This window comes from Canis lupus, chromosome 2 (genome assembly GCF_048164855.1).
Source record: "Canis lupus baileyi chromosome 2, mCanLup2.hap1, whole genome shotgun sequence".
In the NCBI taxonomy this organism is placed as follows: Eukaryota; Metazoa; Chordata; class Mammalia; order Carnivora; family Canidae; genus Canis; species Canis lupus.
This window is the reverse complement of record NC_132839.1, coordinates 65,316,848-65,330,952: the sequence shown is the minus strand read 5'-3', so window position 1 is coordinate 65,330,952 and position 14,105 is coordinate 65,316,848. Positions and strand designations below refer to the sequence as shown.

At 42.5% G+C, this 14,105-nt stretch overlaps 1 protein-coding gene across 12 annotated transcripts in view; it reads right to left on the bottom strand.

Moving 5' to 3' along the window:
- LDB2 (LIM domain binding 2) overlaps positions 1-14,105 on the bottom strand; it is a 375,018-nt gene that overhangs the window by 62,838 nt on the left and 298,075 nt on the right. For all 12 annotated transcript variants that reach the window (XM_072804720.1, XM_072804727.1, XM_072804733.1 and 9 more), the window contains exons 4-5: positions 12,936-13,058; positions 10,201-10,284 (exon numbers count right to left, since the gene is read on the bottom strand). In XM_072804720.1, coding sequence (XP_072660821.1) covers positions 10,201-10,284; positions 12,936-13,058 — 207 coding nt within the window. The remainder of the gene's footprint in view (positions 1-10,200; positions 10,285-12,935; positions 13,059-14,105) is intronic.

Here is a 14,105-nt window from a genome sequence, read left to right as displayed (position 1 = left end):
TTCACTTAAGAGTTAACTACTTTAATTCCCTTATCATACAGTCATATGTACTACTTTTCTACCTCCAAATGCAATTAAAAGTGCCCTTCGGGTGTTCCAAGTTTTAATCATTCTGTGTGTGGAGCATTCCCATGGCTCAGAAGGGCTTTCTCTGCCTCCTCTCAGATGGAGCCTTTCTCTGAGGAGGAGGAAGAAGAGTGGAAGAATCAGAATGAGGTGTGACAGCTTTGTTTCAGATGACAAATTCCTCACTTTTTAAAGCATTGGCTCTCCTGCATTGGCCAGCGCCAAGAAACCAGTTCTCACTATAGCAGTGGTCATGTGTAGCAGTCTGGGGGGACAAGCCAGACCTGAGCCAGGAAAACACTGCTGGCTGGCTTTGTCACTTTAGGCAATGACTGATTTTTATCTGTAAAATGAGAATAACAATAGCTATCCCATTGTTTTACTGAGAACATACAGTAGTTGTTCAAAACTGATGGTATTATGATGATAATTGTTATTCTGGATGGTCCTTGGAAAAGCTGGAGCTTATCTCTGAATCGGTTCATGTCACAATGCTCTACATGCAAGTGTCCATCCAACTGTCTGTGACATGTGTTCCTCCAGCCTTTGATCAGTGACCATCAGTGCCATGCAAGTTTGATAACACCAGCACAGCTCTATAACCTAATCAGTGGGATGAGTCTATTGGACATGCTCTTGGATGTCCTCGCAACGTCAAATTGCTATTGTAGTGTTAAAGTTCTTACTCTCATTTTCCATACTTAATCACAGACTGGTAACAGTTTGCAAACCCACAATGAGCCATGGACCGCATCTTGAATAGCACACTCTGGGTTACGAGCCTTTGGAGAGTCTAAAATGTGCAAACACTGTGGAAGGTACAGAGGGAAGATCTGCTGGTATGGTTCATGCAACCTCCCCTTCCAAACTTTAGTGTTTAATAAGCCTGTTCTGAGCACTAATAACCATGGTTCATCTCAATTGCTGAGCAGGGATTCCTGTTCCTTGGGCTTGGCTTGGCATTTAGGCAGGAAACAAGATTGGACTGTTGTCCCTTCTCATGTTATAAGACCAAGGAAAATAACATGGTTGGCATTCAAAGCCTTACAAACAAAAAACAAAAAACCTTGACAAGATTCCAAGTGTTGACTCCAGCCACACTCACTCCCCTAGAGGCCACTTCATGTCATTCTTTTGGGGATCATTTTCCAAAGCCAACCACCCAATTCTTCCAGGCATGGATTCTACTTCTTTGCTACCGGTAGAGATTACATGCGGGACCAATGTTCTTATAGTATAGTAATAACAACAAAAGTCTTCACTCAGGAAATTAAAGATATGGGGTCAAAAGCATTACTGTGAACCCCAGCTGCTTTCACACCTAGCTGATGCTGGTGCTTATATGAAAGGTGAGACTTATTCAACAATACCAACCAGAAGGTTATAAATGGTATTGAAAACACCCAGTGATATTACACCCTTGTAATAACATTTGTACTGGAAAGGGGGCGTGCCAGTAATAGGGCACACGTCTCAGAGTCCTTCTTGCCTCCTTCCTCGGCAGGTATTAATCAATCGCTTCTGTGTTTTCTGATCTATCACATGACTTCAGAATGTAGGTGTAGAATTCAAGGCCATGACCAACACACAGGAGATGATAAATGGGATGGGGCTCCCTTGGCTTTCTGGTGTCATAGTTTAGAGTTAAATGTGCTTTTTACATGCATTATCATTTCAACCCTCACCTGTGATGCAGTTACTATGATTCACAATGTACCTAATCACAAAACTGGGGCCCCAAAGAATTAAGGCAGCTAATGAATATGATACAAGAAGTAAGAAGCAAAAGTGAAAGCTAAATCCTGATCCACTGCTCTCAGATAGTAAAAGAAGGGACTGGTATTTATTATGCTCCTTCTGAGAGCCAGACTTTTATAAACCATAAGTCATCTGATCTTATAACTGGTGCCAACCTGTGAGACATTATTCTTTCTGATTTCCAGATAAGGAAAGTGGGGCTTGGAGAACTGAAACAACTTGTTCAAGGCCAATACAGATACAAGGGGGAGAGGATTTGAACCCACATTTCTCTGAATCCGAAGCACATTTATTTTTCTTAGCACATGGACTCCACGGTCCAGCCTCTGCTTGCAGACAGCACTGCCCAGAGCAGGACACAGCAAAGGTGTTCAGAGGAATGGTATTAATGACAGTGGCAACTTGAACATGAATTCAGTGCTCGATATTTAGAGAAATGATTAAATAAACACTATCCTAGCACCACACTGGAATATTTGCCTATTATAAACCAATAATATGATGACTACGTAGAAACATGCAAAAGTATTTACCAAATAACATTAGGAAATCATATGTATACTGATTACATTTATGCAGAAATTATGCATATGAATGGATAAATAGTAAGAAGAAACACAAAGAAAACATCTTTTGGCTGGGGTACAGGATAATAAGATGTTTTAAAGTCACGTTAAGCACAATGCAGAAAAAAAAGTCTATGGATCTCAGCTTCAGGAAAATCTGGCCAAAGAAAACAGACAAAAATAATCACCCATTAGGGAATTTGTCTTCGAGATTTGAAAGAACACTATTTCCAAAATAATGAAAAGGGTATAATGGCATTTAGAGTAAAAATTAAATAGTGATTCAGAGCAAGTGGAAGTTGTGATATTAGAGTAAAAATTTCACATTGGGAACTATGAGAATTTCAGGGGGAATTTTGCACACTAGAGATCTGGAGGCCCATGCCAGGTTTTCCTTTCATTTTCTCAATGTATTCAAATTTTCTGCTCTTTAGATTTCATGGTGAGGTTCTAGGTAGTGATTTTGAAAATCAATCACACATTTTTCCCCCTTAGACACTTGGGCAAGTGAATTCATCTGAATTCTATTGTGTTTGGCGGGGGTGTGGGGGGGTAGGGGGGAGAGTGTCATTCAAAATCTAGTTTCCATTTACCAAACTCCCATCTAGCAACCATCCATTCAGGAGACATTTACTGGGTGCTTATTGTGATCTACAGCTTGTGAGGCTCTGGAAACACAAGATAATCAATCTGTTGCTATGTATGGAGGAGATAGATGAGTGGAGAGATAGTTTTTATGCAGGACCTATCAAGAGCTAAGCAAGAGACCATGTGCACAGAGCTCCAGGAGTAGTGGGGAGGGGCAGCTGCCCTGGGTGAGAGTCAGAGAGAGAGTCTTGGAGGAGATGAGGCACAAATGAGTCCTGAAGGATGAGAAGGAGATGGCCTGGGAATACTGGATGGGGAGAGAAAAGTGGGAACAGTGTTCTAGGAAGTGAGACAAGTCAAGTTGTGCTATGCCAATGCATGGAGGCAACAGACACACAACACATTTGAAAAACTGCCAGTGGTTGTGTGACTACAGGGTGACATGTGAGATGGGGAAGGGATGCGGGGCAAGGCTGGAAAGCAGCAGCGGTCTAAGCATGGAGGGCCTTAGACAAGCATGGTGAAGTAGAGCACTCTACTCATGCACTAGAAACTGTAAACAGTCCAATATAAGTCATATGCTGAGACCAACAAGGAAGCGTATCCTCAAGGATATTAGGAGAGGAAGAAGTTCTGGGATGACTCAAGTTCCAGCTGAGGGGGGACTATGAACTGTAAATGGGATCTACTTGTTCCAGTAACTTCAACTCCTAGAGAGATAGAGTATATCTTATCCATTCTTGTCAACACCCTTATTGTTGACACATAGTAGATGCCACCTTTTGTTCCTGGCACATAGTAGATGCCACCACAATAGAGCTCTTGGTTAAACAGTTGACTCAAAACTTAAACAAACAAACAAAAAAAACAAAACAAAAAAACCTTGAAAACAAAACCAGAGTACCTTAGATTCTTGAGGATGGAGACAACTGTACAAGCCAATGTCTCCCTGCAGTGTATTGAGAGCATGCAAGGACCATCTCCTCTATTGTTGATGTGAGATGATTGAAAATACCACATTCCACTCATGGTATCCTGGAAATTTGCATCCTGCAGGTTTTCTTTAAATGCTTAAGGACATAGAGTGCCTGGGTGGCTCAGTTGGTTAAGCGTCCAACTCTTGATTTCACCTCAGGTCATGATCTCGGGGTCATGAGATTGAGCCCCACATAAGGCTCTGCACTCAGTGTAGAGTCTGCTTGAGAATCTCTCTCTCCCTCTCCTTCTGCCCCTCCCCCTGCTTGAATGTACTCCCTCTCTCTGTCTCTCAAATAAACAAATCTTTAAAAAATTAAAAAATAAAAGTAAATGCTTCAGGACATGATTTCTGCATTGCCCACCCCCCATTCTCTTTGTGGAATTGAAATGAAATTGACATCAATTATTTCTTTTTCAGTTTGAAAATCAAATTCGTTAAAGCTAGTTAAATTTAGAAAACAGTTAACTGCATTCAGTAAACATTCACATGCAAGAAGTGCTTATAGGAAATTTGAAGTGATGGCAATTTCAAACCCTGAGTGAGAAAGGGCTTTCACTCTGATGAAATAAAAGCCAATAATTTAGGAAGAAGGACACGGCTGCTGAGTACGTTGTCAGCTCTTCTCATAAGCTCTGAGTGCAAGGGAATCCAATGAACGATTTGACTTTTCCCAGTGACCCTCACAAAAAGCACACTTGGCAAATGAGAAATAGGACGTCCGCATGCCTCCATCTCACTAGAATTCAATAAAGGTGGTATAATAACCCATTTTCCAGATTAGGGAATTGAGGCTCAGAGAGGTCAAGTACGTTGTCCAGGGTCACACAGCTAACAAGTCTCTGAGTACAAACACATCCTCCTGTCTGTCTGGCCCCCAAACTCAAGTGCCAGCATGAAGTGCTTTCCCTTGTTATGCTGTATTCTTACTGGAGCAAAACTCTCTCTAGAACTGTGGCACTCAGTTCAGTCATACATTTTGGGTGATAACACCTACTTTGTGTTGGCACCTAAAACAAACTTAAAACTTACATTCCAGCCATGTGAAACTGTCTAGAGTTCCCCAAACCCACAACTTTCCCCATCCTTCTCTGTTACCACTTGTGGTGGACTTTCTGTTTAGTGTACCTGGGACCACCTACTCACCTTTCAGAATCAATTCAAGGGCCATCTCCTGCTTAAAGGTTCTGAGCCTCCCATGTCCAACCTCCAACAACCTCTCCCTGCTTTGTGCTTAGCTGGACCTAGGCTGTGGGATTAAATCCTAACTCTGCCACTTATCTGGTCTGTGACTCAGTCACAGTTACATCTCTGTGTCTCAGTTTTCTCCCCTGAAAAATAGGACTGAAAAGAATCCCTTACTCATAAAGTTGTCATGAGTATTAAAAAAAAAAAAAAGCAACAGCATTCCAGCAAAGTACCTAGCAACAGTACTTGGTACACAGTACCTAGCAACAGTACCTGGCACATAGTAAGTGCTCAATAAATATTAGCTACTCTATTGATCACTGTATCCTGGGCAGATTTCTCTCCCAGTAGATTTGGTTTTCTTTTGTAACCGATCTACAATGACCTCCTTGAAAGCTATGGAGACCTGACACAAAGGAGGCCTGTCTAATAGATGCTTATGGAGTGAACAATGAATAGCAAACAATGAACAGTGGATCTGTCGGGAATGACAAGGTTGCACAACCAGGTCTTGTTGACTCAGATGCCCCAATACTATCAAACTGCACCCTGTCTTCCTGTGGTTGCTGAACTGGATCTTTTCCTGACCGTGCCAGGCAGATAGCAGGACTTGCTGCTTTCTAGCAAACATGGCAAAGGATGTGTTCCTGAATTCCTAGCCCTTAATTCTCTCGTTTCCTCACTAGAATGCACTGAGGGGTGCCATCATCCTACATTGGGAAACAATCTCCCTCTCCAGGATTCGATGGACATGTTTTGTGAAATGTGGAGGAGGCAATGACTCCTCACTCTGCAGGCTTGTTCCCAGCCCCAGCTTAGGTAACTACCACAGGAACAGTAATCCCTGGCCTACCAGAGGTCACTGAGGCAGGAAATGTGACATCTCATCAGAGTCCCATCCCTACTTGGCAACCACCAGCTGCTGTTCCACTGGGACCAGAGAGCCAGGCGTCATCACACTTCTTAACACAGAGCACCTCCAGCCTTGTTATGCTGGGAGGAGACAGGAGGCAATGCCTGGCAATTTGACAACTCAAATCACATCTGTTCTGTTGTCACTTCAAAAGCATCAGGTCACCAAAGTTCCTTCCAAAGTGCTGCCAGGCGAGTGTCCAAGTACGGTGCCATCATCAGCACTTGCAATCTCAAACCACATGCACAGTGCTTCACTTACTCCTTCTTCCAATGACCAGAGCCCCTCCGTCAGCCCTGCAGTGCCCCTGACTGCAAGACCTTCATGAGAATGATTCGGAATTTCATGGCAGTGAATGAACCTGTATTGGCGAAGCTAGATGACTGTAATTGCTTACTTTCTGTAGTGCTTAACTGTGTTACATGGAAGACACAGCATATTGAAATTTCAGATGTCTGTAGCATTTAAAATCTCTAGCCCTCCTTTCCAAAGAAGGATGAATCAATTAAAAAAAAAATTGTCTGCTGTTTTAGAAGACCTTGGATTGATACTTGCCAACACACATTTCTGACCTCTTTTCCTGATCTGGGTGTGGTTTTGGAGCTCCTCATGAACTATTTAAACAATACCTCAGATAATGCCCTGAGTCTTCAGGCAAAGGCCTGGCTCCTCAGAAAGATCTTAAAGATCCAGGTCTTAAAGAAGTTTTATAAATTAATGGATTTGGTGATTGCTCAGCTGTCTTATGAATATCAGATGAAAAGAGCATTAAAAAAATCTTTGATCACAGTTCTAATCCAAAAAGAAAATCCTTGTTTGTCATTCTTAGTAACCACTAACAAGGCCAGGTCTCCTCATGGAAGCCCATGTGCCCGGTTTTGGGAACTGAGTGTAGGGTTCTGTTCAGACTTGACCTGCTAAGTGGCTCACAACTGCTTTGAGTTATTGCTGGAAAAGGTGGCTTCTATCTGGAGACCAGATGACCAGCTCCCCAGACTCCCCCAAGCCCTGTAGGTCCTTCCTTGTCAGTACACCTCACTGGAACTGTGGCTGACCGTATTCCACTGGCCTCACCCAGCCCAGGAAGGGGCCACATCTTCTCCACATTGAAGGCCCAGCACTTGGCATAAGGCCAGGAAGACAGAGTGGGCTCATTGAAAGAGTACTGAACCAATTGACAGGGGAATAAGTGATGGAGGGAGTAGACAAAAGGAAGAATAATGGAGGCAGGAAGGACAAACAGCTGCTGACCCAGGATGCGTGAGCAGACAAAGTAAAGGAGTGTTAGGTGGACCCAGAATGAAAGAGAGCCAGATGCCATGTTGCTCTCGATGGTTCCAGTATGAACAGCAATGGTCGGCACATAGTAGGTGCTCAATAAATTATGAAAATGAACACAACAGAGTGCCTTCTGTCCTCAGACCCTGTGCTAAGCCATTTACATGGATTAATCTGTATGTGAAACCTTACAAGCAGCTGTCATTACTTTTGGCAAAGTGGATTAAGGACCCAGTGATAGATGGTGCTGCCTCTCCCCTGTCAAGGCAGGAAAGACACGATCTGGTTCCTGTCAATATCATTGTCTTCCCTTCTTATTAGGAAGGCAGCAGAGGTCTGTATGAAGCACAGATTCTAGAGCCAGAATGCCTGAGTTCAAATCCCAGTCCAGTCACATGGTGGTGTGAGGCTGGGTGACTGAGTTCACTTACTTGAACTCTCCATGCCTGGCTCTTTTACATGAATGGTGTTAATGCACGTAGACCATTGCGAAGACTAGTGAATTCAGGACATGCTGTAAATGCCACTTAAGTGATAGCCTTTGAAACACTACTCCATATTGCCCAAACCCACACACATCTTCCTTACATATCACTGTTGGGAGATGGGTTGGTACCAATCCTTGCCTTTCTCCACTTTTGCAGATATGATCTTCTCAGTCTTTGTGGGTTAAAATCAGAGAATTACAGAACATGGGAACCAGGTGGAACCACCTTGTTGACCCAAAGGAGAAGGTCACCATTTTCCTGATGATAATAAGAGGAGCTAGGGAAAGGGGAGGAAGGAAATTTAGCATTTATTGATCTGTGTTAAGTGCAGCTAAAAGATGTAATAGAGCATCTGTCCAGATTTTACCAGAGGGTCAGTGACCAAGTCTAGGATAGAATCCAGAGTCCCAGATTCCTATGTAGGGTCAACTGAGGACATATAGTATAGAACCTCTCTATCTGAGGAAAGGCATTTTCAGATAGCTTAAACTAAACCATTCATGGTCTCTCACAAGATGAAATGCCTAGCAGGAGACAGCAGCCTTCTGAATTCCCATGGCTAAAGCATGCCATAGACCCCCACCTCTCAGGCCTTGCCACCCACTTCCACTGTGCCCACGGCCCTATGAGGGCAGTTCTAAATGCAGAAATTGTTTGAATGAACCTAGTTCTAAATGCAGAGCTTGTTTGAATGAACCTAGCTCCAGCTACCCTAATGGGAGCTCTCGCTTGTCCACCCCACCCTCCTGGGCAAACTCTGGTTTCTCTCTGAGCAGGGACCACAGGACCATTTACCAGAGAACAATCTGGTTCAGGGCTACCAAAATGGTTGTAGTGTTGGGGCAAGGTAGGAGTGGGGAGCAAAACTGACCCTGGCTTTTACCATACCTGGATTTGGATCTAGGACATCTAGGCTGGATGGAAAACAGCTCTTCTCCCTGTACTCAGGAGGGGGACACTACTATGCTTATGTTTAATCCTTTTAGAGGCTTCTGGCCTGGTAGCCTGGCCAGGCAGTTGCTCCAAGACCTGGCTCCCAAGTTACTCTCCCACCTGCCTCTCCTGGCTTCTCACTCCATGTTCCGGATCAGTAGCCTGCTTGGAGTTCCATCCCCTAATCTAGACCCCCTCTTTTCCCTCTAACAGGAATGACCTTCCTGCCTCCTTCCCCTGGTTTACCTTTATTCATTCTTTCACATTCAAGTCAGGAACCATCTCCTCCACAAATCTTCTGTGATGTATTCTTCTGGGAGGTCTCCATTTTGTACTCTCATAATTCCAGTTGGAAAATTCTATCATTGTTATTTAGGATTTTGTATATAATGTTCTCTCTATGGGTCTCACCCTCAGAAGAATGAGATTCTTGATAGCAGGTACCATGAGTTTTGTCTTTGAATCTTGACTGTCTAGCCTAGGGCCTGGCACATGGCAATAAGTACATGACTTGGAAGCCTTTGTTCAAATCCTTCTTAATTCACAGAAGAAAAAGTCTGACCAAAGCATTTCAGCATTTCGACATATGCAAAATGATTGTATACAGAAGGTTGGAAACACAAAACAAAATCACAAACTAGCACAGCGCTTAGCGATAAAGAAACAACAGCACGAACTCCATTACGAAATGGACCAGAGAAGTGGCCACACAATGACAATGAGGGAGCTCCACGACTCAGAGGCAAAAGGATGTGGAACATGACCACTGACTTTCTTACGGAGTCTGGCAGATGATGCTTGCTTTATCAAGGAAACCATATCCTCTACCTGCAACATAGTGACTACAGTTCTACACTGCAAACTGGTGTGTCAAGTGCTTCCCTTTTACCAAATAGAGAAGCTATAGTTATCATGCAGACAGAGAATTTTGCCTAACTCTTTATTTAAAAACAAACAAACAAAACAAAACTGACTTTATATCCAACTCAGAAAATCTATTACATGTCACACAGAGAGTATTCCACCATTGGAATGAACTTTGGGGGACCCTCTCTGGAGGGCACACTGAGTCTTCTCCGGGACACTCCCTGGGTGGAGATGTAGAGGCAGTAAACTCAACAACAGTACATCAAAAACGAGACAACTACAAGGGGCATAGCGCCAAAACATTGTATGAGCAGACATTGCTGGCCTTTGAATAATTAATTCTAAGAGTCATACAAACAGAGAGAGAAAGTTCAACCCTGACAAAGTCTAGGTTTGCTGCTTTGTTAATTAAACTCCAACCTCCATTGAAAACACACACACACACACACACACATTGTAGTGTAAGATACACATATTGTGCTATATTACCTCATTTTAACTCCTTCATTCAAGATACATATACACCTCTAAAGTACTTTTCAAACTCACCAGGAAATGTGATTATCCCATTGGTCTTACCCTGAGGTAGTTGAGGGTGAAATTTGTTAGTCCCATCCTGGTGATGTTTTTGGACAGCTGATCCAGGACCTGAGGATCTTGTGCCTAAACAGGAAAAAAAAAATCACATATCTTATCTCTGCAAGATGGTGCCAAGAAAGTCTCAGACTGGGCTACAGTTGCTAAGAAATGCAATCTCGACACTGTTGATTTTTCTCAGAGGGGAGGTTGCTGGAGATAATTTAATTTACATTTTGAAGACACTTGCATATAATGGCTCAAGGACATTTTTGGATCAATGCTGCAAGATCTGTTGCCAGGTTGAACCAAAATGAGGCAGGCATGCTTACAGTTCTTGGGAGAAACAACTTTACTTCCTCCATGAGCGGCCCCCATATCTTCAGGAGGGGAGTCATTAAGCCCTGCCAGGACACTTCCAAGTCTCAGGCACTCAGCAGAAAAGGCAGAGCCTGTGGACTTGGTAGGGCCAGGCTTTAGTACTGGCCTGTGTTTCCTGTTGTAATACTGTTGTGTTTGACAGCTTGGAGTCCAAGACTGTATTTGAAAACTTTGCCACTTCTATGAAATTACATATATTTCATAGAAATATATATATATATATATAGATGTTCTCAACAATTTTCATCCTGCAGGACTGTTAGGGTAAGCATCACATTTTCCAAAATATCTGCCACATTTAAAAGGGGGATGTAATGTTCCATGGGCTACCCCAGATGTTCTGTTGGGCTACCAAAAAAAAAAAAAGAAAATTCTTTCTGGATTTCATTGTGAGGTGAATATCTTGGTTGATGCTCTTTTTTTCTGTTTGTCTTTCCCTCTTTCTGAACTGGTAAAAACATATTGGAGCTAAACAGAGAAAGACTCTGTAAACATCCTTTTGTCTTCATGTCTGCAGTCACAGGACTATCTAGGTTATTCTAACACTTTAATTTATTCTTTCCTGTATTTAATTTTCCTCATAGTCATGCAACCAATTGGCTGTGGTATATCAATAAAAAACTGAGTTTCAGAGAAAAGAGTCAGAACTTGTCATTTCTTGTGTCAGTTTATGGGAAAGGGGTCTTGTATGGACATGGAATCAGTGTTTATGGGACCCCTTCCACATGCCAGGAACAGCTGGTTCTATAGATACACATCCAGTAGTTATGGCCAACATCATACGCATCAACTCTGCAGACAGAGGACAGGATAATAATAAACAGAAAGAAGGATGTTACCACTGCTGAAGCTGCTAAAAGCTGGTCACCACTACTTAAGAGGACCAACTACGTGCCAGGCACTGTTTTACAACCTTTACATGCATTAACTCTTAATCCTCAAACCAGTCCTCTGAGGCAGGCTCTACTACTGTACCTATTTTATAGATGAAGAACTGGAAGCCCAGAGATGCCATGTCACTCACCCAAGGTCACACAGGGACAGGGATACAAAGGTATGTGGTCTCATTCCAGGGCCCAGGCTCCTGATCACTACCCTCTGCTGTCTCTATTTTGAGAACAATACGCGTGGCTACTCCAGGCTGCTTCCAGGGGAGAGGAGGATGTGAAATGGGCTTCGAAAGTGAAGAAGAACTTGGGGATATGGAGAGGCAGAAAGATTGGACCAAGGGAGTGGGGTGTCACAGCACAAAGTACAAGGTCAATAGAAAAGGGAGAGATTGGCTTAACCAGTAGGGCGAAGAGGGTCGAGGACAAAATCCTGAGGAGACAGACTGGAATTGGATAGTCAGGAGACAGATGGCTCATCAGCTTGGGTTTTGGAGTCCTTACCAGCTGAGTGGAAATCTTGATTTGCCACTTTCGGGCTGAGAAACATGGAACAACGTATCAAGCCCAAGCCTTGGTTTTCTTACTTCTAAAGCAGGGATAATGATCCCATACCTCTCTGGATTACTGGGAGGGTTAAATTGAATGTGTATGTATGCTTAGCACAAGACCTAGTGTAGCAAACACCCATTAAATATTAGCAACTCTTATTGTATTCTTTTTTGACTGTACAGAGTCTTAAAAATCAGGCTCATTAAGTCTGATTTTGCTCCAAAGCTTTTTTTTACAGAAACTGCTGCATCATGCATTATGGAAGGGGGATTTATTTACGTCAGTGTCTTTGACGCCTTCAGGGACTGCACTGAACTAGCTCCTACCAAGTCTTACCTCTAAAACATATCTCCAGATTGGCATCAGATCTGGCCATACACCTAGTAGGTGTTCAATAAATTTGATGTGATTTATGGTCAAATGAAACTGAGAGAACCCCAAATCATCCGCTTCATTCCAGCACCATGGTTAGGAAGGATATTGACACAGATCTGAATTATGTGAGCCCCATGTCTTGTCAGATGGTCCTAATCAAAACTGAAAACTGTTTTTCTTACTTCTTGTTTCATTTTTTTCCCTGGTTTTACATAAGAGGTTTAATAACCCAGCAGAGCAGTACTTGATAATGACTCAGTGGAATTTAAGAAAAGTACAAACTGTTTATTGAGGTAACCTCAGTTTGGAGTTTAAAATAATAAAGTATCAGAAAAAAATCTCACAATGCACCAAACTCAGAAACAAGGTGGGAGGGAAAGGCCTGTGGAATAAAATGGCTGAGGGGAAAACTCAAAATTGAGAGTTCATTACCCAACAGGTGAGGACTGCTGGTATTCTTTCAGAGAGAGAACCAGACTTTTCCTCCTTGAGTAAATGATGGGGGAGAATAAAAGAGAGTAAAATAGTGTTGAAATTACTTACATGCATGGCTAGAATGCTCCTTGGGACTAACTCTCTGTATTGTCTAATGGTAAAGTGCCATGTTTTTATTCTCATGAGATCATCAAAGGTGAACTCCAAGATCAGTCTGCCTTCTGTACATACCTAGAAGCGACAAACAACACACTCATTTGCTGTGCACTTTGTGAACGCCACATTTTTGTAACTCACACGTCAGCTGCTCAGCATGGTCTCCCTGACTGTCTTTGGGCAGCGCTGGATCCTTGCAAGGATGTGACACAAATGCTTTACCCATGGCACACTGAGACAACCATGAGCTCTAGAATCCATGGGTTCAAAAGACAGCACAGCTGCTTACTGGCTGTGAGCTAATAGTAACTTGACTGGTTGCTGCCAAAATTCTGTAAGCCTCTGTTCCTTCAACTGCAAATATGGGAACAAAACCTATATTATTGCAGTATTATGTCAAAAGCTCCTTGCACATGGTGTGTCTCTGCAAAACTCTCCCACCCCTTTTATCTCTGCTTTCATCATCCTTCTACCATCGTAGTTTGAAATCTTGTTCTAATCATGGTTGCCCTCCTCCTGGAGAAAGTACCTAATAAAATAGTTCATGCTTAAGTGTGTCTTACTACAAGTTTACTCAACCAGAGTAAGTTTTCATTTTCAGGGACAAATTCTAGAGGGACAATGTTTAAAACCCAAGGCTACCGGGATCATTTACTGGCATGTGGAAAATGGAGGCATGCTTAGGATATATTCCTTCAATCACATCCTATCAGCAGTCTCAGTTTCTGCTTGCATAAAAGGCCAGTCTTTGGGGGAGGGGGCGGTATCTTTCTCAGAAAAATATGTATTATTAATGAAACAGAATTTGCAAGGCTCTTTTCCTTGACAGGATGATCATTTTTTTTCTTCTTTTGATATTCAGATCATTTTCAGCATGTAGTTTCTATTTAATTTACCTATTTTATTTCACTGTTAATGACTTTGAAATGGGAGAAAACGCTAAGCAATTGGACACTACTGATCCTACTTCAATTAAAAAATAGGAAGTAGTGGTAGCATATTGGTCTATTTTAAATAGTTACAATTGATTATTCAGTCCATGTTTGCTTTAGAGTAGACAGAGGCTTTTACATCAGAAAGTACTAGATTCATCCTAACTCTATTTTTTACTTATTTTGAGAC